The sequence below is a fragment of the Hyla sarda genome, chromosome 2 (assembly GCF_029499605.1).
Source record: "Hyla sarda isolate aHylSar1 chromosome 2, aHylSar1.hap1, whole genome shotgun sequence".
Classification (NCBI taxonomy): domain Eukaryota; kingdom Metazoa; phylum Chordata; class Amphibia; order Anura; family Hylidae; genus Hyla; species Hyla sarda.
Genome location: NC_079190.1, coordinates 66998097 through 67024470, shown reverse-complemented (window position 1 = coordinate 67024470; position 26374 = coordinate 66998097). Strand labels below are relative to the sequence as shown.

At 45.1% G+C, this 26374-nt stretch overlaps 1 protein-coding gene across 1 annotated transcript in view; it reads right to left on the bottom strand.

The window, feature by feature from the left end:
• FREM2 (FRAS1 related extracellular matrix 2) overlaps window positions 1-25769 on the bottom strand; it is a 241715-nt gene extending 215946 nt beyond the window's left edge. Inside the window, exon 1 of the mRNA XM_056561961.1 lies at window positions 20726-25769. Coding sequence (XP_056417936.1) covers window positions 20726-25709 — 4984 coding nt within the window. The 5' untranslated portion in view covers window positions 25710-25769. The remainder of the gene's footprint in view (window positions 1-20725) is intronic.
• Window positions 25770-26374: the final 605 nt, after the last annotated feature.

The following is a 26374-nucleotide window of genomic DNA, read 5'->3' as shown; positions in this document are numbered from 1 at the left end:
TTGACATATGTTTGGGGTCATTGTCCTGTTGGAAAACCCAAGATCTCGGATGCGAACCCAGTTTTCTGACACTGGGCTGTACAGTGCGACCCAAAATCCATTGGTAATCCTCAGATTTCATGATGCCTTGTACACATTCAAGGCACCCAGTGCCAGAGACAGCAAAATAACCCCAAAACCTCATTGAACCTCCACCATATTTTACTGTAGGTACTGTGTTCTTTTCTTTGTAGGCCTTATTTCGTTTTCAGAAAACAGTAGAATGATGTACTTTACCAAAAAGTTCTATCTTGGTCTCATCTGTCCACAAGATGTTTTCCCAGAAGGATTTTGGCTTGCTCAAGTACATTTGGGCAAAATGTTGTCTTGCTTTTTAATTTCTCTGTGTCAGCAGTGGGGTCCTCCTGGGTCTCCCCATTGCGTTTTATTTAATTTAAATGTCGGCGGATAGTTTGCGCTGACACTGATGCTCCCTGAGCCTGCAGGACAGCTTGAATATCTTTGGAACTTGTTTGGGGCTGCTTATCCACCATTCGGACTATCCTGCGTTGACACCTTTTATAAATTTTTCTCTTCCATTCATGCCCCGGGAGATTAGCTACAGTGCCATGGGTTGCAAACTTCTTGATAATGTTGCGCACTGTGGACAAAGGCAAATCTAGATCTCTGGAGATGGACTTGTAACCTTGAGATTGTTTTTCCACAATTTTGACCCCTTTTCCATAGAATAAGGGAACATATTTGTTCCCTTCACACTGGAGTAGGAGCTAGTAGATGGATAGCACATATGCAAGCCGTTCATAATGGTAACCCTAACCAGTTTTTGTTCTCAGTGATCGAACGAATCGAGCACTCAGAGCGAAGCCTAAATAAACATCAAGTGTTATTACGAAACAAACCCAGGTGGATAATTCGTACCAATGCTATTGGCCCAATAGGTCTTAATGAGAAGTCAGAATATAGTGCTATGATATGATGTCTTCTCCTATAAATGATGCTTTTTGAAGGTTGTTGTTTTTAATTGTATGTACAACCACGGGTTAATTGTGAATGGTTTACCTGTGTTACTATGGTAACTCACCTGTTTATAACACTCCCCTTCCGACACGTCACTTCACCTGAGCCTGACGAAGTGCCTTGGCGCGATAACGGCCCATTGCTCGATACCCCCACGTCTCTACCACCTGCCTCCCCGGACCCTGTCTCCCGCACATGTTCTCATGAACGAATAAAGAAGTCAACTGAAGCAAGACCTGAGTGAGTGCTCCGTATTTTTCTTTTTCTTCTGGTGATATTTGTTGCTACTAGCTTGCACGTAGCTAGCACCACATCCAGGAACTGCATTACTTCCAGGGAAACTTATTGCATATTCCATTCAGCCGCACGCCGCCAGCCTTTGTCCAGGTAGTGCCCGGTCCTTTTCACTATTATATTTCCACAATTTTGGTTCTCAAGTCCTCAGACAGTTCTCTTTCTGTTGTCCAGGCTTAGAGTGGCATACACAGACACACAATGCAAAGACTAAGTGAACTTCTCTCCTTATCTGCTTTCAGATATGATTTTTTTATTGCCCAAACCTGTTACTTGCCCCAGGTGAGTTTAACCCCTTCAGGACGGAGCCCATTTTGGCCTTAAGGACCGGAGCGTTTTTTGCACATCTGACCACTGTCACTTTAAACATTAATAACTCTGGGATGCTTTTAGTTATCATTCTGATTCCGAGAATGTTTTTTCGTGACATATTCTACTTTAACATAGTGGTAAATTTTTGTCGATACTTGCATCCTTTCTTGGTGAAAAATCCGTAAATTTGATGAAAAATTTGAAAATTTTGCATTTTTCCAACTTTGAAGCTCTCTGCTTGTAAGGAAAATGGATATTCCAAATATTTTTTTTTATTTTATTCACATATACAATATGTCTACTTTATGTTTGCATCATAAAATTTATGAGTTTTTACTTTTGGAAGACACCAGAGGGCTTCAACGGTCAGCAGCAATTTTCCGATTTTTCACAAAATTTTCAAACTCAGTATTTTTCAGGGACCAGTTCAGTTTTGAAGTGGATTTGAAGGGTCTTCATATTAGAAATACCCCATAAATGACCCCATTATAAAAACTACACCCCCCAAAGTATTCAAAATGACATTCAGTAAGTGTTTTAACCCTTTAGGTGTTTCACACGAATAGCAGCAAAGTGAAGGAGAAAATTCACAATCTTCATTTTTTACACTCGCATGTTCTTGTAGACCCAATTTTTTAATTTTTACAAGGGGTAAAAGGACAAAATTTTTACTTGTATTTGTAGCCCAATTTCTCTCGAGTAAGCACACACCTCATATGTCTATGTAAAGTGTTCGGCGGGCGCAGTAGAGGGCTCAGAAGCGAAGGAGCGACAAGGGGATTTTGGAGAGTACGTTTTTCTGAAATGGTTTTTGGGGGGCATGCCGCATTTAGGAAGCCCTTATGGTGCCAGAACAGCAAAAAAAAACACACATGGCATACCATTTTGGAAACTAGACCCCTCGGGGAATGTAACATGGGATAAAGTGAACCTTAATACCCCACAGGTGTTTCACCACTTTTGCAAATGTCAAAAAAAAAAAAAATTTTTACCTAAAATGCTTGTTTTCCCAAAAATTTTTAATTTTTAAAAAGGGTAACAGCAGAAAATACCCCTAAAAATTTGAAGCCCAATTTCTCCTGATTCAGAACACACCCCATATGGGGGTGAAAAGTGCTCTGCTGGCGCACTATAGGTCTCGGAAGAGAAGGAGTCACATTTGGCTTTTCGCTGGGGGCATGCCGCATTTAGGAAGCCCCTATGGTGCCAGGACAGCAAAAAAAAACCCATTTTGGAAACTAGACCCCTCGGGGAACGTAACAAGGGGTTAAGTGAACCTTTATACCCCACAGGTGTTTCACGACTTTTGCATATATAAAAAAAAAATTATTTTTTTTTACCTAAAATGCTTGTTTTCCCAAAAATTTTACATTTTTAAAAAGGGTAAAAGCAGAAAATATCCCCCAAAATTTGTAACACAATTTCTCCCGAGTACGGCGATACCCCATATGTGGCCCTAAACTGTTGCCTTGAAATACGACAGGGCTCCAAAGTGAGAGCTCCATTTTTTGGTTTAGTTCTAATACACGCAAAGGGAATAAACATTTGTATAGCAAAACATGTGTTACTGCAATTCTTTTCTGTGAGAAATACTTAATTTTCTAGAAAAATTTCAGGGGTGCCAACATTTATGGCCATGACAGTACAAGACCACTGATAATCTCCCTCGATCTAGGGCTCCACGCAAGATCGCACCCAGTGGTGTCAAAATGATCACAAGAACCACCCGGGGGGACCTAGTGAATGACCTGCAGAGAACTGGGACCAAAGTAACAAAGGCTACCATCAGTAACACACTACACCGCCAGGGACTCAAATCATGCAGTGTCAGATGTGTCCCCCTGCTTAAGCCAGTGCATGTCCGGGCCCATCGGAAGTTTGCTAGAGAGCATTTGAATGATCCAGAAGAGGATTGTCATATGGTCAGATGAAACCAAAGTAGAAGTTTTTGGTAAAAACTCAATTCGTCGTGCTTGGAGGAGAAATAATGGAGAGTTGCATTCAAAGAACACCATACCTACTGTGAAGCATGGGGGTGGAAGCATCATGCTTTGGGGCTGTTTTTCTGCAAAGGGACCAGGACGATAGATCCATGTAAAGTAAAGAATGAATGGGGCCATGTATTGTGAGATTTTGAGTGAAAACCTCCTTCCATCAACAAGGGCATTGAAGATGAAACATGGATGGGTCTTTCAGCATGACTATGATCCCAAACACACCGCCCAGGTAATGGAGGAGTAGCTTTGTAAGAAGCATTTCAAGGTCCTGGAGTGGCCTAGCCAATCTCCAGATCTCAACCCCATAGAAAAGCTTTGGAGGGAGTTGAAAGTCTGTGTTGCCCAGTGACAGCCCCAAAACATCACTGCTCTAGAGGAGATCTGCATGGAAGAATTTCAACAGTGTGTGAAAACCTTGTGAAGACTTACAGAAAACGTTTGACCTCTGTCATTGCCAACAAAGGGTATATAACAAAGTATTAAGATGAACTTTTGTTATTGACCAAATACTTATTCTCCACCATAATTTGCATATGAATTCTTAAAAAATCAGACAATGTGATTTTATGGATTTTTTTCTCATTATGTATCTCATAGTTGAGGTATACCTATGATGAAAATTACAGGCCTCTCTCATCTTTTTAAGTGGGAGAACTTGCTCAATTAGTGGCTGACTAAAAACTTTTTCCCCACTGTATGTTCTTTTTCCAAGCTGATTCCAGGGTGTGGTGACTTTTTTTTTACATTTTGGAAAACCATTTAACAATTTTTTAAAGGAGGAAACCCCTCTTTCCTGCAGTTAGTTGAGCACAGTCCAGAAAGTAATTACATGAGAAGATTGACAGAAGAACAATTTGGTTTATGTGAAAAAGGTCACGCTGATAGTATCTCAGGCAGTCGACCCTATCTACTACCTATCAATGAGTACATACAGTAGCCTTAGGTTAAAGTAGATATTGGGTATGAAGCTAGACTGACAAGAAGCATTAGCTCTACAGTCATGTGGGTGAATAATAATTGTAAGGCCGAAGGAATGACCAATACAATTACATACACAGAAAGTAGGTTTAGTCTTAAACAGTAAAATTTGCTTCCAATAATAAAAACTTCTACTATTTTACTATCATTACTATTGTAGTATGCCACTGTAGTATTGATCACTGCAATCTGATCAATAGACTATTGGTACAGGTCAAAAAATTTACAATTCATTATGAGGCTTCTAGTAAGTTCTTCCTGAGCTAATGCAGTTTCTTAGAGGAGTTGTCCCATCTGGAATAGGATTCATAGGGGTCAGAGATAGGAAGTCCTGCTCTAAGGGCCCTCTACTGATACCAAGAGTGGCTGTGACTATATTTTACATTTTTGCCCATTTATTTTATTGAACAGCATGTAAATATGCAGTTACCTGTTGATTCTCCCTGAGAAATCTGCACATCTTCAATGGTTAAAGCAGTGGATACCTGCTGATCAACTGAGCACCGGGACAGATATCTTGTGTATTCAAAAAATGTTGTCATGTCCTAGGGACATGTCAAAAGTTTAGTTTAGTTGAGGTCAGGATGGTTCAGACTCCAACCGGTCACTAGAACTAGCATGTGGCTCAGTGCTGTTTCTCAGCACTCTCTTGCATGTGCCCCCGAGATGGTCCCATAAACTTATATTATGAGACCACCTCCGTTATGTGGCACAGAACAGGAAGAGAATGCACTTAGAATGGACTTCTCTCGGTTTGTTCTATCGATCAGCTCAGGTATGAACACCCCAACCCCAACCTCTAGGACTGGTCAAAAGTTTAGTTTGGTCCAGGTTAGAGTGGTACAGACCCTGACTGATCACTAGAACTAGCGGGAGACTCGCGTGGCTCAGTGGTGCTTCTCTGTGCTCTCATCACATGCGCCACGAGAAGGTCCCATAGACTTACATTATGAGAACATCTCAGTCATGTGGCACAGAGCAGGGAGAATGGGCTTAGCAAAGACTTCTCTCCGCTTGTTCTATCGATCAGCTGGGATCTGAACACCCAGACCCCAACCCCTAGCACTTGTCAAAAGTTTTTTCAGTGAACCTTTAAGGCTGGGGTTGCACATAGTATTTTGATGTATATTTTTAGCCCAAACCTGAGGTGTGTCCCATACACAGAAAATGTTGCAAATCTTTCCATTATAGTTTTTGCCTGTTGATTCCACTCATGGTGTTAGCTAAAAATACTGATCAAGACACTGACCAAAGTACTATGTGTGAACCCAGCCTAAGGGTATGTTCACACCAGCGGATTTACAGCGTATTTTACGCTGCGGATCCATTGGTGAAGGCCCGCTCTATGCTGTCTTTACATGTGCCTGCTCGTAGCGGCAATACGCCGCGACGAGCAGACACATGCAGCGATGTGCACGGCGTACATGCACATCGTGGCCACTCTCCCTGCTCTGAGCTAGGCAGAGAGCTCCCGCTATGTGCGAGTATACTGTGACTCACACATTGCAGTGTGTCTGCTCGTAGCGGCGTATTGCCACTATGAGCAGGCACATGTAAAGCCAGCATAGAGCGGCCCTTCACCAGCGGATCCGCAGTGAAATACGCTGTGAAAATCTGCTCGTGTGAACGTACCCTAAGCTAGAGTTACACAGTGATTTTAAACATAGCACATGTTTCAATAATTGCCAATAATTTCTGTTTCACACTGCAGTGATTGTGTTGTGCTGCAAGGTATGTAAATAGGTTCGACCCATGTGGCTGCGACCCAACAGTGCAAGAAATACACCAGAGATGGATTTCTTGCTATTGTTGGGTGGTGGATGCGACCACCTGTGGGTCACAATGCAATCCCATTTATTTACCTAAGTTGCAACACAGCACGATCACTACAATACAGTATGGCAATGTTTGGCCATGTGACTCATGTTGTGGCCACCATTTCTGTGTAGCTGTTTCCTTAAAAACAGAGTTCTAACTGGGGCAATATCTGTAGAGAAATACTGATTGACTTTTTATACCGAAACGTTGTTTAAGAATTTCTGGCCACCTCCAGCGGCTGCAAGCAGGTCAAAGGTCCCTTGATATTTGGATGAGCACTAGTCCTAGAGGTGGCACCTGCATCTATCTGGGACCCCCGCGATCTCTGTGCAGCATGGATAGGGGATGTCTAAGGCTGGAATAGATGTCTAAGATGTCTAAGGCTGGAATACCCCTTTAAGTACTCAGGGGTGTTCTACAGCATTGCAAGAGCCCAGGTAAGTCCAACCTATGTTCTGTTTATCTGTCAAATTGGGTAGGTAGATGCAATCAGGGTGGGGTGGTTATAAAGAAGGCAAAGTCTGGCCCAATCTTTGGCTTTACCGTGCTGGGGAACATCTCCCGGGCATCATTTGCATAAGACAGAAAATGCTTTAATCTCAATGATGGACAGGACAAATTAAATCATAATAACTCGTCATACCTAGCTGTTTTCCTGTGCACATGTCTGCTTAAATGATGCAACTAACTTTGTGGCCTTTATTTACTGGGGATAATTCCTGGTTTCTTTACCTGTAAGGCAGCATTCACACTACGTTTGCAGCCTATGGCTGCCAGCGCTCCCGTATCCCAGCTGGACCCGCGCTGCTTCTCATTTACTTTAATGTGAAAACCGGTTTTAGGTCCAGTCACAAAACCGGATACGGGGCAAAAATGAGCCAACCGGAGTCACTATCTGACTCCAGTCGGCACATTAAAGTGAATAGGTTTTGGGCCGGTCATGCTGGGGTACGGGAGCTCCCGGTTTTGAAATTTCCAAGCCGGACCTGGCTACAAAGGTAGTGTGAATGCAGCCTACTCAGGTCTCAAGTCCTGCAGGAACTCATAGTAACAGAGTTCCTGCACTTTTTCCACAGCAGAAACACTGTTCCCACTAGCAGGAGTCCTGCAGGACTGTCCTTGAGTGGAAATCTTGGGTGCATTCCCAATTTTTTTTTCCAGGACTTGACCCCTGTCTGTATCTGTATCTCTATGTGAAATACTTAAGTTATTACCTATACTGTGACTCTCCTGATAGCAGGTCATTACAGGGGTTTTGTATTATTTTTGTTATAATTAAAGAAGAACTCCAGGGTTTTTTCCCATTTTATAATGCAGCATATTATTAGAGAATAATGTAGAGAATCTTGTGTATGCCTTGTGCTTATATCCTAATGCTACCTACATTTCCCATAAATCCTCTAGTTTTGCAGAGAAAGGGACCCCTCATAAGGTCACATGGTGATCTAATTACCTGGCTAGTCTCCAGCATCCGAAAGCCTAAACTGCTAAGACACATTAGTGGGTTTGTGTCAGTGCAGATTATGTGCATCTTTTATGTGTTGTCTTATTCAAATATTGCAATGAGGAGAAGGTACTTTAGGTGTTTTATAAAGATTTGCCATTTTCCCATGATTTGTGATTGACGTTATATTATATATATATATATATATATATATATATATATGTATTTATATTTACTGATCCCCTCCTATAGAGATAGCAGCAGTATAAAGATGAAGCTGGGAGAGGAGGGGGTCTGTGAGCAGCCAGAAGAGCTGATTGGTGATGATATCATGCTGTAGTTCACAGAAAGTCAGCTGACCCAGGACAGACCACTTCCTGTGACACAGGAGTCTCAAACTGGTGGCCCTCCAGATGTTGCAAAACGTAAACTCCCAGCATGCCCGGACAGCCGTTGGCTGCAACATCTGGAAGGCCACCAGTTTGAGACAGAGTCTGACACATTAATCACAGTGATTTCTGACGGTCAGGCTAGTGATCACATGACCAAGTTACAGTAATGAAATGCAAAGATGCAGTGATGGTGAGTGTGCATGATATGGGCAAGAAAACAACAACCCGGAGTTCTTCTTTAATCATTACAGTCCCTGGAGAAATTGACGTACATCTTTCCTGCCGTACTTACATCGATACCATGTCCATATCTGGCACTGGACTTCATGACTACTGATTTACCAGCGTTACACTATTTCCTAGCAGAGATTTCCAGGATTCACCATACGCCTGCAGGGTCCTCAGACCAGTCCAGGCTTGAGTCAGGGGAGTCGAGTCACCTAACGCCAGCAGGTCCTAACGCATATCCTAAGTTGTGGCTCTTCCTAAACGCTATTCTTTCTGGCACGGCTCCAGCTATAATGGAGTTAAAAATTGTTTGTTACAGGATTCTTCAAAGCAGGAGATCAAAAGCTACATAAATGACACGCAGCAGATTGCAACACGGCTTCATCCCACTGCTAAAACAACATTTTGTCAATCTGGTTAAGTATTTTATGGGATTTCTCAGGATCTCTGGGTTATTGCTGGCTGCCTGGAACATAATACCCAGGTACAATTAGTAATATTGATTTCTATTCTGCTGGTGGTACCACACTGCTGTATCACAGGAGGCACTGCCTGCCAGCCAGGGCTTTGAACTAGATCCATTTGGCATTGGTCAGTACTGTCTGTCAGTGCTGCAGACTTTTGCTGAGCAACTTGTGCTATTTAAAGTGTTTTTTAATCCGCGCACAGCTGCTTATCTACAATGGTAACTCTAGAGGCTGAAAACAACCTGTGGAAAAAAGTCCTTAAAGGGGCTATCCCACAATTTAAAGGGGTATTCCAGGAATTTTGTTTTATTTGACTATGCTACAGGGGCTGTAAAGTTAGTGTAGTTCATAATATAGTGTCTGTACCTGTGTGTGACGGTTTTCTCACAATTCTTCTGTGATTTTCACCCCAATATTTATTTTAACAGCATACAAAATGACTGTTGTCTCAGATTTTTCCCAGGTTGCAATGCGGCCGAGACCTGACTCACTAGTCAGCTGATGACAGGGAGCCTGTCTGCTTCAATGGGTGGTGAGAGCAATCTGCAACTAATGCAACAGCTGTAGGCACCCTGATTGAAAACCAGAGGTCTTTTGAATGGATGCCGCTCATTTATGTTTTAATGGGTGGGGTGGCTGATGTGTGGGAGGGAGGAAAATGGAATTATGGGATTTGTAGTAAAAAAAAAAAAAAAAGAAAAGTCAAACAAGAAATACTGGTTCACAAACAGCTAGCCACAGTGTTCTGGTAATCTCATAACATAGCCATTTAGGCCCAAGACAAGCGCAGATCCTTCCTAAGCATGTCCATTACTGCTAAAATCACCTTATGGTGGATAACCCCTTTAAAGTTATCCCCTATCTACAGATGGGGTTCCAACACTTGGACCTCCACCATTCATGAGAATAAATGGAGTGCATTGCACATGGGTGGCCTGTGGGCCAAACTCAACACTCAGGAATGTATAGAAGCCCTATAGAGAATGAATAGAACCCTGGCCGTGATTGCATGATGCACTCTGTTTATTCTGGGGAACATTTTACTTCATGATCGTAGGGGGTCCAAGCTGTCAAACTCCCACCTAACAGCTAGTTATCAGCTTTATTGTGGATAGGGGATCATTTTTAATAGTTCTCAGCTTGGTCTTTAGATATTTAAAATTACATTATATATCTTTTTGTAGGAAAGATGGATGACAACCAATATGGCCACCCACTTAAACGGCTCTTTATGTAACTCCCATAGACCTCGAAATTTCCCCTTGTGTGCATGAGCTCTTACCACCATATTGTGTTCTGTGCACATGAACCCACCATACTGTGCTCTGTGCCCTTAGGCCCACCATACTGTCTTCTGTGTGCACGAGACCACCATACTGTCTTCTGTGTGCACGAGTCCACCATACTGTGCTTTAAGTGCATGAGCCCATCATTCTGTGCTTTGTGTGCATGAGCCCACTATACTGTGCTCTATGCACATGAACCCACCATACTGTGCTCTGTGCACATGAACCCACCATACTGTGTTCTGTGCACATGAACCCACCATACTGTCTTCTGTGTGCACGAGCCAACCATACTGTCTTCTGTGCGCACGAGTCCACCATACTGTGCTCTGTGCACATGAACCCACCATACTGTCTTCTGTGTGCACGAGTCCACCATACTGTGCTCTGTGCACATGAACCCACCATACTGTCTTCTGTGTGCACGAGTCCACCATACTGTGCTTTAAGTGCATGAGCCCATCATTCTGTGCTTTGTGTGCATGAGCCCACTATACTGTGCTCTATGCACATGAACCCACCATACTGTGCTCTGTGCACATGAACCCACCGTACTGTGCTCTATGTACATGAATCCACCATACTGTGCTCTGTGCACATGAATCCACCATACTGTGCTCTGTGCACATGAATCCACCGTACTGTGCTCTGTGCACATGAATCCACCATACTGTGCTCTGTGCACATGAACCCACCGTACTGTGCTCTATGTACATGAATCCACCATACTGTGCTCTGTGCACATGAACCCACCATACTGTGCTCTGTGCACATGAACCCACCATACTGTGCTCTGTGCACATGAACCCACCATACTGTGCTCTGTGCACATGAACCCACCATACTGTGCTCTGTGCACATGAATCCACCATACTGTGCTCTGTGCACATGAATCCACCATACTGTGCTCTGTGCACATGAATCCACCATACTGTGCTCTATGCACATGAATCCACCGTACTGTGCTCTGTGCACATGAATCCACCATACTGTGCTCTGTGCACATTAATCCACTATACTGTGCTCTGTGCACATGAACCCACCGTACTGTGCTTTATGCACATGAACCCACCGTACTGTGCTCTGTGCACATGAATCCACCATACTGTGCTCTGTGTACATGAATCCACCATACCGTGCTCTGTGTACATGAACCCACCATACCGTGCTCTGTGTACATGAATCCACCATACTGTGCTCTGTGTACATGAACCCACCATACCGTGCTCTGTGCACATGAATCCACCATACTGTGCTCTATGTACATGAATCCACCATACTGTGCTCTGTGCACATGAATCCACCGTACTGTGCTCTGTGCACATGAATCCACCATACTGTGCTCTGTGCACATGAACCCACCGTACTGTGCTCTATGTACATGAATCCACCATACTGTGCTCTGTGCACATGAACCCACCATACTGTGCTCTGTGCACATGAACCCACCATACTGTGCTCTGTGCACATGAACCCACCATACTGTGCTCTGTGCACATGAACCCACCATACTGTGCTCTGTGCACATGAATCCACCATACTGTGCTCTGTGCACATGAATCCACCATACTGTGCTCTATGCACATGAATCCACCGTACTGTGCTCTGTGCACATGAATCCACCATACTGTGCTCTGTGCACATTAATCCACTATACTGTGCTCTGTGCACATGAACCCACCGTACTGTGCTTTATGCACATGAACCCACCGTACTGTGCTCTGTGCACATGAATCCACCATACTGTGCTCTGTGTACATGAATCCACCATACTGTGCTCTGTGTACATGAACCCACCATACCGTGCTCTGTGCACATGAATCCACCATACTGTGCTCTGTGCACATGAACCCACCATACTGTGCTCTGTGCACATGAACCCACCATACTGTGCTCTGTGCACATGAACCCACCGTACTGTGCTCTGTGCACATGAACCCACCATACTGTGCTCTGTGCACATGAACCCACCATACTGTGCTCTGTGCACATGAACCCACCATACTGTCTTCTGTGTGCACGAGACCACCATACTGTCTTCTGTGTGCACGAGTCCACCATACTGTGCTTTAAGTGCATGAGCCCATCATTCTGTGCTTTGTGTGCATGAGCCCACTATACTGTGCTCTGTGCACATGAACCCACCATACTGTGCTCTGTGCACATGAACCCACCGTACTGTGCTCTATGCACATGAACCCACCATACTGTGCTCTGTGCACATGAACCCACCGTACTGTGCTCTATGTACATGAATCCACCATACTGTGCTCTGTGCACATGAATTCACCATACTGTGCTCTGTGCACATGAATCCACCGTACTGTGCTCTGTGCACATGAATCCACCATACTGTGCTCTGTGCACATGAACCCACCGTACTGTGCTCTATGTACATGAATCCACCATACTGTGCTCTGTGCACATGAACCCACCATACTGTGCTCTGTGCACATGAACCCACCATACTGTGCTCTGTGCACATGAACCCACCATACTGTGCTCTGTGCACATGAACCCACCATACTGTGCTCTGTGCACATGAATCCACCCTACTGTGCTCTGTGCACATGAATTCACCATACTGTGCTCTATGCACATGAATCCACCGTACTGTGCTCTGTGCACATGAATCCACCATACTGTGCTCTGTGCACATTAATCCACTATACTGTGCTCTGTGCACATGAATCCACCATACTGTGCTCTGTGCACATGAATCCACTATACTGTGCTCTGTGCACATGAACCCACCATACTGTGCTCTGTGCACATGAACCCACCATACTGTGCTCTGTGCACATGAATCCACTATACTGTGCTCTGTGCACATGAATCCACCATACTGTGCTCTGTGCACATGAACCCACCATACTGTGCTCTGTGCACATGAACCCACCATACTGTGCTCTGTGCACATGAACCCACCATACTGTCTTCTGTGCACACGAGTCCACCATACTGTGCTCTGTGCACATGAATCCACCATACTGTGCTCTATCCACATGAATCCACCGTACTGTGCTCTGTGCACATGAACCCACCATACTGTGCTCTGTGCACATGAATCCACCATACTGTGCTCTGTGTACATGAACCCACCATACCGTGCTCTGTGCACATGAATCCACCATACTGTGCTCTGTGTTAGTGCTGGACGATATACTGGTTCATACCGAATAGGTTTTTTTTTTAATTCCCCTCCCCCCTTCGAATGAATGAATTATCAGCCGCAGCGGCTATCCCAACATTGGGGAACTAATCATATGTGCCCCGCGGGCGCTGCTCCCCCCGTCCTCCTGTGAGCCGCAGGCCCTTTAAATGAATGAGTTGCGTGCCACGGCGCTGGAAATGATTAATAAAGGACATCATATTACATATTCCTGTGCCGCGGGCTGCAAAAATAAACAAAATAAACTTTGAGTCACCTTCCTACGTTCTCCCGGTGCTCCGGTACCGGCCTCACTGTTCTCCGCTGCGATCTTCATGCAGCTTCCTGGGGATGGGAACGTCACAGAGCCGTCAGCGTATCACTGGCCGCAGCGATGTCCCACCTCGGCCAATCAGGCTGAGTGCACTGTCATGTAAGAAGCCGGCCAGTTCCTTACATGACAGTGCACTCAGCCTGACCGGCTGAGGCGAGACATCGCTGCGGCCAGTGATACGCTGACGGCTCTATAACATTCCCGTCCCCAGGAAGCAGCATGAAGATCGCAGCGGAGAACAGTGAGGCCGGTACCGGAGCAACGGGGAACGTAGGAAGGTGAGTGAAAATTTTTTTTTGCAGCCTGGGCACAGGGATATGTAAAATTAATCAGTAACAGATGTCCTTTATTAATCATTTCCAGCGCCGCGGCACAGGGGGAAGGGGGGGAGAAGCGCCCACGGGTCACATGTGATTAGTTCCCCAGCGTGGGGGGGGATACCGTTAAATACCGTGGAACTGCCATAACTTACAAAAATACTGTGATATGCATTTCTGGTCATACTGCCCAGCACTACTCTGTGCACATGAATCCACCGTACTGTGCTCTGTGCACATGAATCCACCGTACTGTGCTCTGTGCACATGAATCCACCGTACTGTGCTCTGTGCACATGAATCCACCGTACTGTGCTCTGTGCACATGAATCCACCGTACTGTGCTCTGTGCACATGAATCCACCATACTGTGCTCTGTGCACATGAATCCACCGTACTGTGCTCTGTGCACATGAATCCACCATACTGTGCTCTGTGCACATGAATCCACCGTACTGTGCTCTGTGCTCATGAACCCGCCATACTGTGCTTTGTGCACATGAACCCACCATACTGTGCTCTGTGCACATGAACCCACCATACTGTGCTCTATGCACATGAACCCACCGTACTGTGCTCTGTGCACATGAATCCACCATACTGTGCTCTGTGCACAAGAACCCACCGTACTGTGCTCTGTGCACATGAATCCACCGTACTGTGCTCTGTGCACATGAACCCACCGTACTGTGCTCTGTGCACATGAATCCACCATACTGTGCTCTGTGCACATGAATCCACCATACTGTGCTCTATGCACATGAACCCACCATACTGTGCTCTGTGCACATGAATCCACCATACTGTGCTCTGTGCACAAGAACCCACCGTACTGTGCTCTGTGCACATAAATCCACCGTACTGTGCTCTGTGCACATGAACCCACTGTACTGTGCTCTGTGCACATGAATCCACCGTACTGTGCTCTGTGCACATGAATCCACCATACTGTGCTCTATGCACATGAACCCACCATACTGTGCTCTGTGCACATGAATCCACTGTACTGTGCTCTGTGCACATGAATCCACCATACTGTGCTCTGTGCACATGAATCCACCGTACTGTGCTCTGTGCACATGAACCCACCATACTGTGCTCTGTGCACATGAACCCACTATACTGTGCTCTGTGCACATGAATCCACCATACTGTGCTCTATGCACATGAACCCACCGTACTGTGTTCTGTGCACATGAATCCACCGTACTGTGTTCTGTGCACATGAACCCACCATACTGTGCTCTATGCACATGAATCCACCATACTGTGCTCTATGCACATGAACCCACCATACTGTGCTCTGTACACATGAATCCACCATACTGTGCTCTATGCACATGAATCCACCATACTGTGCTCTATGCACATGAATCCTCCATACTGTGCTCTATGCACATGAACCCACCATACTGTGCTCTGCACACATGAATCCACCATACTGTGCTCTATGCACATGAACCCACCATACTGTGCTCTGTACACATGAATCCACCGTACTGTGCTCTGTGCACATGAACCCACCATACTGTGCTCTGTGCACATGAATCCACCATACTGTGCTCTGTGCACATGAATCCACCGTACTGTGCTCTGTGTACATGAATCCACCGTACTGTGCTCTGTGTACATGAATCCACCATACTGTGCTCTATGCACATGAATCCTCCATACTGTGCTCTATTCACATGAACCCACCATACTGTGCTCTGTACACATGAATCCACCATACTGTGCTCTATGCACATGAACCCACCATACTGTGCTCTGTACACATGAATCCACCGTACTGTGCTCTGTGCACATGAACCCACCATACTGTGCTCTGTGCACATGAATCCACCATACTGTGCTCTGTGCACATGAATCCACCGTACTGTGCTCTGTGTACATGAATCCACCGTACTGTGCTCTGTGTACATGAATCCACCATACTGTGCTCTGTGCACATGAACCCACCATACTGTGCTCTGTGCACATGAATCCACCATACTGTGCTCTGTGCACATGAATCCACCATACTGTGCTCTGTGCACATGAATCCACCATACTGTGATCTATGCACATGAATCCACCATACTGTGCTCTGTGCACATGAATCCACCATACTGTGATCTATGCACATGAACCCACCATACTGTGCTCTGTGCACATGAACCCACCGTACTGTGCTCTGTGCACATGAACCCGCCATACTGTGCTCTGTGCACATGAACCCACCATACTGTGATCTATGCACATGAACCCACCATACTGTGCTCTGTGCACATGAATCCACCATACTGTGATCTATGCACATGAACCCACCGTACTGTGCTCTGTGCACATGAACCCACCGTACTGTGCTCTGTGCACATGAACCCACCATACTGTGCTCTGTGCACATGAACCCACCGTACTGTGCTCTGTGCACATGAACCCACCGTACTGTGCTCTGTGCACATGAACCCACCGTACTGTGCTCTGTGCACATGAACCCACCGTACTGTGCTCTGTGCAGGGCTGTATTATAGGGTTATTCTCCCATAGAGGCTAAAGCTGGAGAATATCACCGCCAAACTCTCTGTAATCACTATTCAAGAAATAGGGGTCTTGAACAGTCATCCCTAATCTACTGACTTAAAATTCCCTAATAGGGTATAGGAGGATGGGTTTGGTTTTACAAGCTGGACAATCATCCCTATTTGGGTGGATTCACATGTACAGTATCCCGTGCATATTTGGTGCGCAGGATTTGAAGCCGAGTTCAATCATTTCGTTTACATTGAAATCTGCAGCTGAAATATGTGCAGGATACTGAATGCATGAAAAATACGCTGCAGATCTGTCGCGTGGGACCCTACCCTGTTTTTTTATCAGCTTAAATGTACAGTATACTCCAGTGAAAAACAACTTTTTTTCAAATCAACTGGTGCCAGAAAATTAACCAGATTTGTAAATTACTTCTATTAAAAAATCTGACACCTCTGTCCATGTCAGGATCTGTCCAGAGCAGGATAGGTTTGCTATGGGGATTTGCTCCTACTCTGGACAGTTCCTGACATGGACAGAGGTGGCAGCAGAGAGCACTGTGGTCAGACAGAAAAGAACAACTCAACTTCCTCTTTAGCATACAGCAGCTGATAAGTACTGGAAGGATTACGTTTTTTTAATAGAAGTAATTTACAAATCTGTTTAACTTTCTGGAGTCAGTTGATATGAAATAAATTGTTTTCCACCGGAGTACCCCTTTAATGTAAGATGACAATTCAAGGGTTGATATAACTTATCTTCATGGCTTAGAGCAGTCGTCCCCAAACTGTGGCCATCCAGTTACTGTAAAAACTTCTAGCACGCCCGACTAAGAGGAAGAAAAGCTATTTAAAAGGGTTGTTGTGGATTACAAAAAAACTGCTTCTTTCTTCCACAAACAGCACCAAACCTGTCAGGGGGTTACATCTGGTATTGCAATACCGCACACACTCTGGGAACCGATGTTGCCCTGTTTCTAGTAGAAATCATCCATGTTTTTCTAATTCTGGACACCCTCTTCTAACCTTTAGACCAGTGTGCCTTCAGCTATAGCAAAACAATTCCTAGCATGCTGGGAGTTGTAGTTTTGCAGCAGCTCTAAACAAATGCACTGTTCAGCATGTGATGATAAGGAGGAGGCTGCTGGAAAGTGATCTGTATAGAATTACACTAAAAGGTGACACTAGTAGATAGAGAAGACGATAGTGGCTTAGCCTACCCTCCCTGTGGAATGACCTTTGCAAAGTTGCAGAGCATGCTCAGTTATGTTTTCAGTTTATTTCAATTGCACAGGTCCTGTTTATAGTTGTCCATGGCTTCTGTTGTAAAGTAGATCTCTAAAGACTGTTAAAAACTGCTCATGCAAGATGGCTGCCCCCATAAGAGTTACATACAACGTATACACAGCGTATACACAGCGTATATTATTCTGCGCAAAATCAACTGCACAAATGGAAATACGCTGCCACGCTGGGCTGTTAGCTGACACACTGGGCTACTTAGCAGCAGTCCTGTAACTGTGATGCGCAGGCCGGCCTCCAAACCTCCGCCACGTAGTCCTGTGTGTTAGCTTACAGAAAAATATTCAGCGTATTTCCCGCTGCACAGCAGATTTTGCACAGCGTGAAATATGCTGTGTATACAATGCGTGTGTGACCCTATCTTAAAAATTTACATCGAAAGTATTTAAAAACATGGCAATTAAATAATGAAAACTGAATATAAAAAAAGAGCAAGTTTCAGTATCTGCCTCTAATCAGTAAAAAGTTTAGGTGACACATATCACTCGAAAGGGGTTTTTAGGGAGTTCTGTAGTGAAAAATAAAAGATATAGATAAAAATAAGATATAGATTGGGGGGGGGGGGGGTCCGAGTGTTGGGACCCCCCGCCATCTCTTAAACGGGGCCCCGGCAGGTTGCTGGAAGGGGGCGTGCAGACCCACGCACGGAGTGCCGGTCGGCACGCCCCCTTAATGTATCCCATAGAGATACATAAAGGGGGTGTGTCGGCCGCAGCTTTCTGCAGGGGTCGGAACGGCTGCTTCCGGCAGAATGCCGGGGTCCCCGTTTAGGAGATCGTGGGGGTACTAGCGGTCGGATCCCCCGCAATCTGTAACTTATCCCCTATCCCCCTGCAATCCGTAACTTATCCCTTATCCCCTATCCGCCGCACTACTCCTTTAACCCCTTAAGGACCAAGCCCCTTTTAACCTTAAGTACCAGGCCAATTTTATTTTTGCGTTTTCGTTTTTCCTCCTCGCATTCTAAAATACATACATATTTCCATCTACAGCCCCTTATAAGGGCTTGTTTTTTGCGTGACCAATTGTACTTTGTAATGAAACCTCTCATTTTACCATAACACCTACAGCAAACCCCCCCAAAAAAATTTTTAGGGAGGTAATTTAAATGAAAACCCCAATTTTGCACATTTTGGAGGGTTTTGTTTTCACACTGTACACTTTACGGTAGAAATGACATGTTCTTTATTCTGTGGGTCAATACGATTAAAATGATACCCATGACTAGATGCTTTTATATTTTTGTACCGCTTAAAAAAAATCTTAAACTTTTTGTACAAAATCAGTAATCTAAAATCGCCTTATTTTGACCACCTATAACTTTTTCATTTTTCCATATATAGGGTGGTATGGGGGCTCATTTTTTGCGCTGTATTTTTTTTGATACCACATTTGCCTATATAAAACTTTTAGATCATTTTTATAAATTTTTTGGAATAAAATGGGACAAAAAAGCTGCATTTTTTGACTTTTTAATTTTTTTTACGTTTAGGCCGTTTACCGTACGGGATCATTAACATTATATTTTGATAGTTAAGACATTTACGCACGCGGCGATACCAAATATGTTTATTAAAAAAAAATGGACGTTTTTTGGGGGAAAAACTGACAATTTAAATTTTAATTGGGTGAGGGGATTTTTCACTTATTTTTTACTTTTTATTTTTACATTTTTCAATTTTTTTTTACACTTTTTATGTCTCCATAGGGGACTATCTATAGCAATCATTTGATTGCTAATACTGTTCAGTGCTATGCATAGGGCATAGCACTGATCAGTATTATCGGCTATCTCCTCCTCTGGTCTGCTCGATCTCAGACCAGAGCAGGAGATGCCAGGAGATGGACGGAGGCAGCTGAAGAGACCTCCGTCCGCCATTACAGATGATCTGATCTCCGCAGCAGCGCTGCGGGCGATCTGATCATCCATGTTAACTTGCGCATTGCCGCAGATGCCGTGATCTGTACTGATCATGGCATGTGAGGGGTTAATGGCGGAAAATGGCGATCGCGGATGTCGGCCATTACCGGCTGGTCCCCAGCTGCTGATAGCAACCGGAACCTGTGGTGTATGACGCGAGCACCGCTCCGATGCTCGCGGTCATACACAGGACGTAAATGTACGTCCTGGTGCCTGGACGTACATTTACATCTGTGGTCGTTAAGGGGTTAAAGGAACACTAAGTTTTATTAAAAAAAACTTTTTGACATGTTATAGGGACATTTTAAAAGTTATGATCTGTTTACTGATCTGTCTGGGTCTAAAGTTTTTTGAAAACTTAGGTACCTTTTAAGAGAAAGCTTCCATAGTATATAAAAGCAAATAAATTATCGGTTGCATAACTCAGTAAACAAAAAAATGTAGTTTTACATGCTATATAGACACAAACTATTCAAGGTAAAACATAAGAAATTTTCATTATTAAAGATGTTATCCAGGAAAAAACTTTTTTTTATATATCAACTGGCTCCAGAAAGTTAAACAGATTTGTAAATTTCTTCAATTAAAAAATCTTAATCCTTTCAGTACTCATGAGCTGCTGAAGTTATGCTGTTCTTTTCTGTCTAAGAGCTCTCTGATGACACTTGTCTCGGGAACTGTCCAAAGTAGAAGCAAATCCCCAGAGCAAACCTCTTCTACTCTGTGCAGTTCCCGAAACAAGCAGAGGTGTCAGCAGAGAGCACTGTTGCCAGACAGAAAAGAACAACTCAACTTCAGCAGCTGATAATTATTGGAAGGGTTAAGATTTTTTAATAGATGTAATTTACAAATCTATTTAACTTTCTGGAGCCAGTTGATATAAAATAAAGTTTGTTCCTGGAATACCTCTTTAAGCTAAGAATATAAATTGAGCCAAATGGTAGTAAGATGCATTACCTTGTGTGAAGTGGTTGATGCTGTGGTTCCCCTTGTCCAGGTTGATAAGGAATCCATGACTGGGACCTTGAGTAATTCGGATGCGGAGAGAGATGTGGGCACTGTCCCTGTCTTCTGCTTTAAGGAACTTGTTGGTGATCAAGAATCCCAGATGACCAGTGCTCATGACACGGAGAGTCGGGGCACCTTTATTTACTACAATCTGTGGAACCCCATTATCCACAGCTATAATCCGTATCTTCATCATCTGTGGCTGGCGAGTCTCATAGACAGTGTCAGGAAAGACATAAAAGTCAGTGTGGGTGCCATCAGTCACAGTGAAGGAGAAGCTGTCCTCGGTGGACTCGGTACCATCATGTTTATAACTGATAAGGTTGTCATTGAGATCTTGCTTTGTGAAGGAGGTCACTGCTTTAGTATTGTTATACAGGATCTTTCCATGTACCGGCACCTGTGTGATGACAAATTTAAGCCTTTTATCTCGGGTATCCCTGTCCTCCACTGTCAGTTCAAAGGGGGTGATCAATTTATTCTCACTCTCTCTCACCGCCAGTTCATGGATGGTGAGAACTGGCTTCTTATTATCAACATCGGTTATGGATATTCTGAATGTGCGGAAAACTGGGTTATATCCATCGGTGACCTCAAATTCAAAGCTGTCCATCTTTACTTCATCGTCCGATGTATGTGTGTAATAGACCTTGTTCCCAGCTAACTGCAACTGGGTGAATGATGTGATGGGGACCCCTGGCAAATCTGTGCACTCCAAATGCCCACGTACAGGAGCCCTTGTGATAGTGAAAATTAAGTGTTCGTCAGGGCTGTTGAGATCGCTGGTGCTGAGCAAGTCAGTAGTAAGGGTCACTTTCCCGCCTTCCTTTAGAGATACCCCTTTGCTTATCACATCTGGAAATACCATATCAATGCCTCCAACCGTGACATAAAAATATCTGTCAATGAGGGGATTTATGCCATCTGTAACATCAAATTTAAACAGATCACGAATTCCTTCTTGGCCAAAGTGATGGTACTGTATTAGGTCCTTGTCCACCTCGTCCTGAGTGAAGTTCATGCCTATTGTAATGTTTTCAAGGCCACCATTTGGTCTTCGTCTTTGTAAGAGGCCTTGACCAGGCCCATAGCGTATTATATAGGTCAGAGACTTATCATCTGAGTCCAAATCTGTTGCTTTTAGTACTTTATTGGTAATGAGTTTGATTTCTTCAATTTCAATCTCCAGTCCATCATTTATGGTCATTCTGGGAGTCTCATCATCCACAGGTATTATCATGATCAGAACAGTTTTGACTACTGAATGTTTTCCATCAGAAAGTTTTATCTCAAAGCTGTCTTCTTTGGTCTCGGAATCATCGTGCTCATATAGGATGGTGGAGCTTTCCTTGATGTCATCCAGGCTGAAGCTGTTCACTATCATGGTGCCATTAGTTAGCTGGTTTACAATATGTCCATGTTTTGGTGGCTTTGTGATGAAAAAGATGAGGTCATCTGCTGGGATGTCTGCATCTGCCCCATTCAGTATTGGAATATCAATGACCAGACTCATTCCCTCCATGACCACAAACTCTCTCATGAAGATCTCTGGCTTTTCATCATTGGCTGGTATAATCACAATCGGGAAGAAATGCTTTTGGGAAAAGTTTATGCCATCAGAACAGTGGAAAGTAAGTCTATCTTCTATAGGTTCTACACCTTTGTGGATGCTCTGAACATAATAAATGTGTCCCAATCTAATATCCTTCAATGTAAATGCACTGATGGATGTGCCAGCTCTAGATTTTTCAGAGCCTGGTGCCGGTGAAATGTTTTCAAGATATCCAGATGTAGGCTGCACAACGATAGTACAAAGGATGTCATCATTTGGGGTGTCCCCATCTGTAGCTTTTAGATGGGAGGGTGTTATCACATTTTTCTCTCCTTCAATAACGGCAAATTGGTCCCCCACTGAAACAATAGGGGGCTGGTTATCCAAGGGAAGAATGGTCACATGAACACGAACTCCATTAACTCTATTACCCCCAACGGTCCATTCTTCAGACATATCTGATAATGTTAAATTGAATGAGTCTTCTTTTTTCTTTAAACCAATTTCTCCAGAAGTGTGAGAATAAATAACAGCACCATCAATAATGTCCCTTTGAGAAAACCTTTCAGCTGGGATGCCATTGACCAGGATTTCTCCGAGAAGTGGTGGGTCTTCTACAATGAAGGTTAGCATGAGGTCATCTGTATCTGCATCAGTGCCCTGAATAACATTGGAGGTGATTTCAGCAGAGCTGCCTTCTAGAACATCTAAGTAGGATCCGATGGTTCCAGAAGGTAGCATGAGTCTAGGCACTTCATCATCGACTAGTCGCACATTGATTTTGATGATGATTGTAACTACATGGACGCCGTCACTAACATCAAGAGTGCAAGAGTCAGTAGAAGACTCCTCACCACTGTGCATGTAGCTTATCCTTCCACTCCGAATGTCATCCAATACAAAGGCTTCACCGACATCCATCACATTATTGGCATACAGCACTTGACCATGCCTTGGAGACTGAGTGAGGGTGAATGTAATTTTATCGTTGCCAGTATCTGCATCGGTGGCATCAAGTTCTGCTGGAGTGATAATGTGACTTCCTCTTTCAAACACAGTAAATCCTGTATTAATAATACTTGGAGGTTTGTTGTCCACAGGCTCTAGAAAAATTGTAAAATCTCCTTCAGCCACATTCCCAGACATATCCTCTACAGTATAGTGGAACTGCACTACACGTGGAGTAATGCCAAGCTCCAAGTCGGGTGGTTTGTAGGCAATTTTATGATGGTTTATCTGGGCTTGAGTAAACTCTGTAACAACCTGGTCTGGGTTTTCAGTAAGAACTATGAATCCCATCATAACTGGGTTGTTTTCATCGGTGTCAGTCGGGGGAATAGTCACTGTATATTTAAGGTCACGGTCATCAGAATCCAAGTCAGTATATCGAAGAAATTTTCTTCTAAAGTGGGTTAGATGGTATTCCTGTACCACCATCCTAAGGGTGGTACCAGTGTATAATTCTGGAGGCAAGTCATCGATAGGATTAATTTTTACTATGAATGTGTGTTCTCCTGACTGGTTAGGAGGATCATTGTCATCTTGGACTCTGAAGACCAGCTGGTCCATGACTGGGATGGTGCTGTGTGGTCCAATATGTTTGTAATATAATTTGCCATCTAATATATCTTGTTGAGTCCATTCCTTTACTTCCTTTTCATAAAGATTTAGTTCGGGTATTAACTTCCACTCAGAGGGGTCTTGAGGTATCTCAGATTGGCGCAGTACCATTTGGCCAAGTGTTGAATAAGGTAATTCCAAAATAAAGCGTATAGTAGAGTCTTCTGAGTCGATATCTGTTGCACTTAACACAACTGGCGTCAAGGGGGATACTTCTTTCTCAGAGATCATCAGTCCGGTGTTGGCATTGACTATAGGAGGCTCATCATCAGTTGGCACCACTGTTATTGGGAAGAGGAACTCAACTTCGTGCTGTCCATCTGTCATTCGGAAGATTATGTTGTCACTGTATGTATCACTACCATCATGTTGATAAATGACTCTACCTTGGTCCAGATCAGAAGCTGTAAAAAATTTGGAGGTCTCAGGTGAACCCAGCAGGTACAGCTGCCCATGTCTTAGCCCATCTAATACAGTCACTTTAACATTATGTAAATTGTCCTCATCGCTGATCTGTAAATTCTGGGCACTTGAGAGGGGACGTGACTGCCCTTCAAACAGAAGTTGCCCAGTGTTACGTGTCACCACAGGGGCAAGTGTATTCATCGGCTTCACAACAATCATGAAGGAGAAAGGCTCAGACACCGCACCCTCAGTGTCCACCACCTCCAGTTCCACTTCAAAAATGCGCTCCACATCAGAGTCCTCTGGAGGGGGTTTGTAAGCAATCCGAAGTTCCTGCAAATCCCTCTGATAGAAAGAGGTGATGGGCAAGTTGCGGTCATCCGTGCTTACAATTTGTCCCTGTCCAGGACCAAAGGAAGAAGTGATATTAAATATAAGCTCCCCCGGGTCAGATTCCAAGTCCTCGGCAGCCAACATGTCAGGTGTGATGGCTGTCATGACAAACTGATCCACCTCCATCATCATCATTGCTATGAAGCTAGGCTTCGGCTGGGTATTCTCCAAACCTTCTTTGATTCTAACCAGGATTTGAAAATGTTCCTGCTTGAGTAAATTCCCAACTTTATCATGTAATTCCACCAACATGGGGATATAGTCCTTGTTGGGTGACTGGGTGGCAGCAGTGTGTTGGTAGCGCACCCCTTGTTGCAAAAACTCCCCACAGTCCACCATATGCCCAGCACTACCCAGCACCCTTCCATACCTGGGCAGTCCACCGAGGTCCAGCAGTGGGGTGATCCTGCACACTTCAAAAGTCCTGTCATAGGTGAACTCCAGGGTCTTCTTGTCTATGGGGTTACTGGTGGCCAGCAGCTTGTCCACTGTCAGGGGCATGTTCCTGGTCACCACCTCCAGCTGGGTGAACAGCACCTCCACCTCTATCATGAAGGGGATGATCACGGTGCTGCTCTGGGTATCATATCGGAGCTGCAGCTTGACTCTGTCCCTGGAGGGACTGCGGGCTCCCAGGTGAGAGTACTTCACCTCCCGGGCTCCGAACTCACATGGGAACCTGTTAGGAGACAGCTGGCCGGGTCCCTGGGACAGAGGGTCATTGCGGAGGACACTGATGTGACACTTGTCTCCAGGCTGCACTTGGATCACCAGGTCCAGGACAGGGTCCAGGTAGACAGATCTCCCGAAGGGCACCCTGACCCCATGGTTGGCCACCAGGATCTCCTCTTCCAAAGGTCCATAAGTCAGGGGGGCTCCTTCCAGCACCCCCCTCTGTGCCCATGTGTGTCCGCTCAGCAGCAGCAGCCATAGCCCCAGCGCCAGACCCCCGGGGGTCTCCATGGTGTCCGGACCGTGCAGCGTCTTGTTCCTTCCCTTGACTCACGGGGTCATTTACCCAGCAGCAGTGAGTGTGAGTGTGAGTGAGAGCCGCCTGCCCCGAGCCTGCACACCGGGCTTCTCCCTGTGAGGCTGGGTCTAATCTCATGGGAGTCCCCGTGCAACAAGTGGGAGGAGGCAGCGGGTCCGGGGGAAGTCATTGGTGCGGCCGCCTGCCGGGGAGCGGAGACTGAGGGGGCAGCTGCCCATCACCTTGTGACCTGCCGGGGAGCGGAGACTGAGGGGGCAGCTGCCCATCACCTTGTGACCTGCCGGGGAGCGGAGACTGAGGGGGCAGCTGCCCATCACCTTGTGACCTGCCGGGGAGCGGAGACTGAGGGGGCAGCTGCCCATCACCTTGTGACCTGCCGGGGAGCGGAGACTGAGGGGGCAGCTGCCCATCACCTTGTGACCTGCCGGGGAGCGGAGACTGTGGGGGCAGCTGCCCATCACCTTGTGACCTGCCGGGGAGCGGAGACTGTGGGGGCAGCTGCCCATCACCCTGTGACCTGCCGGGGAGCGGAGACTGAGGGGGCAGCTGCCCATCACCCTGTGACCTGCCGGGGAGCGGAGACTGAGGGGGCAGCTGCCCATCACCCTGTGACCTGCCGGGGAGCGGAGACTGAGGG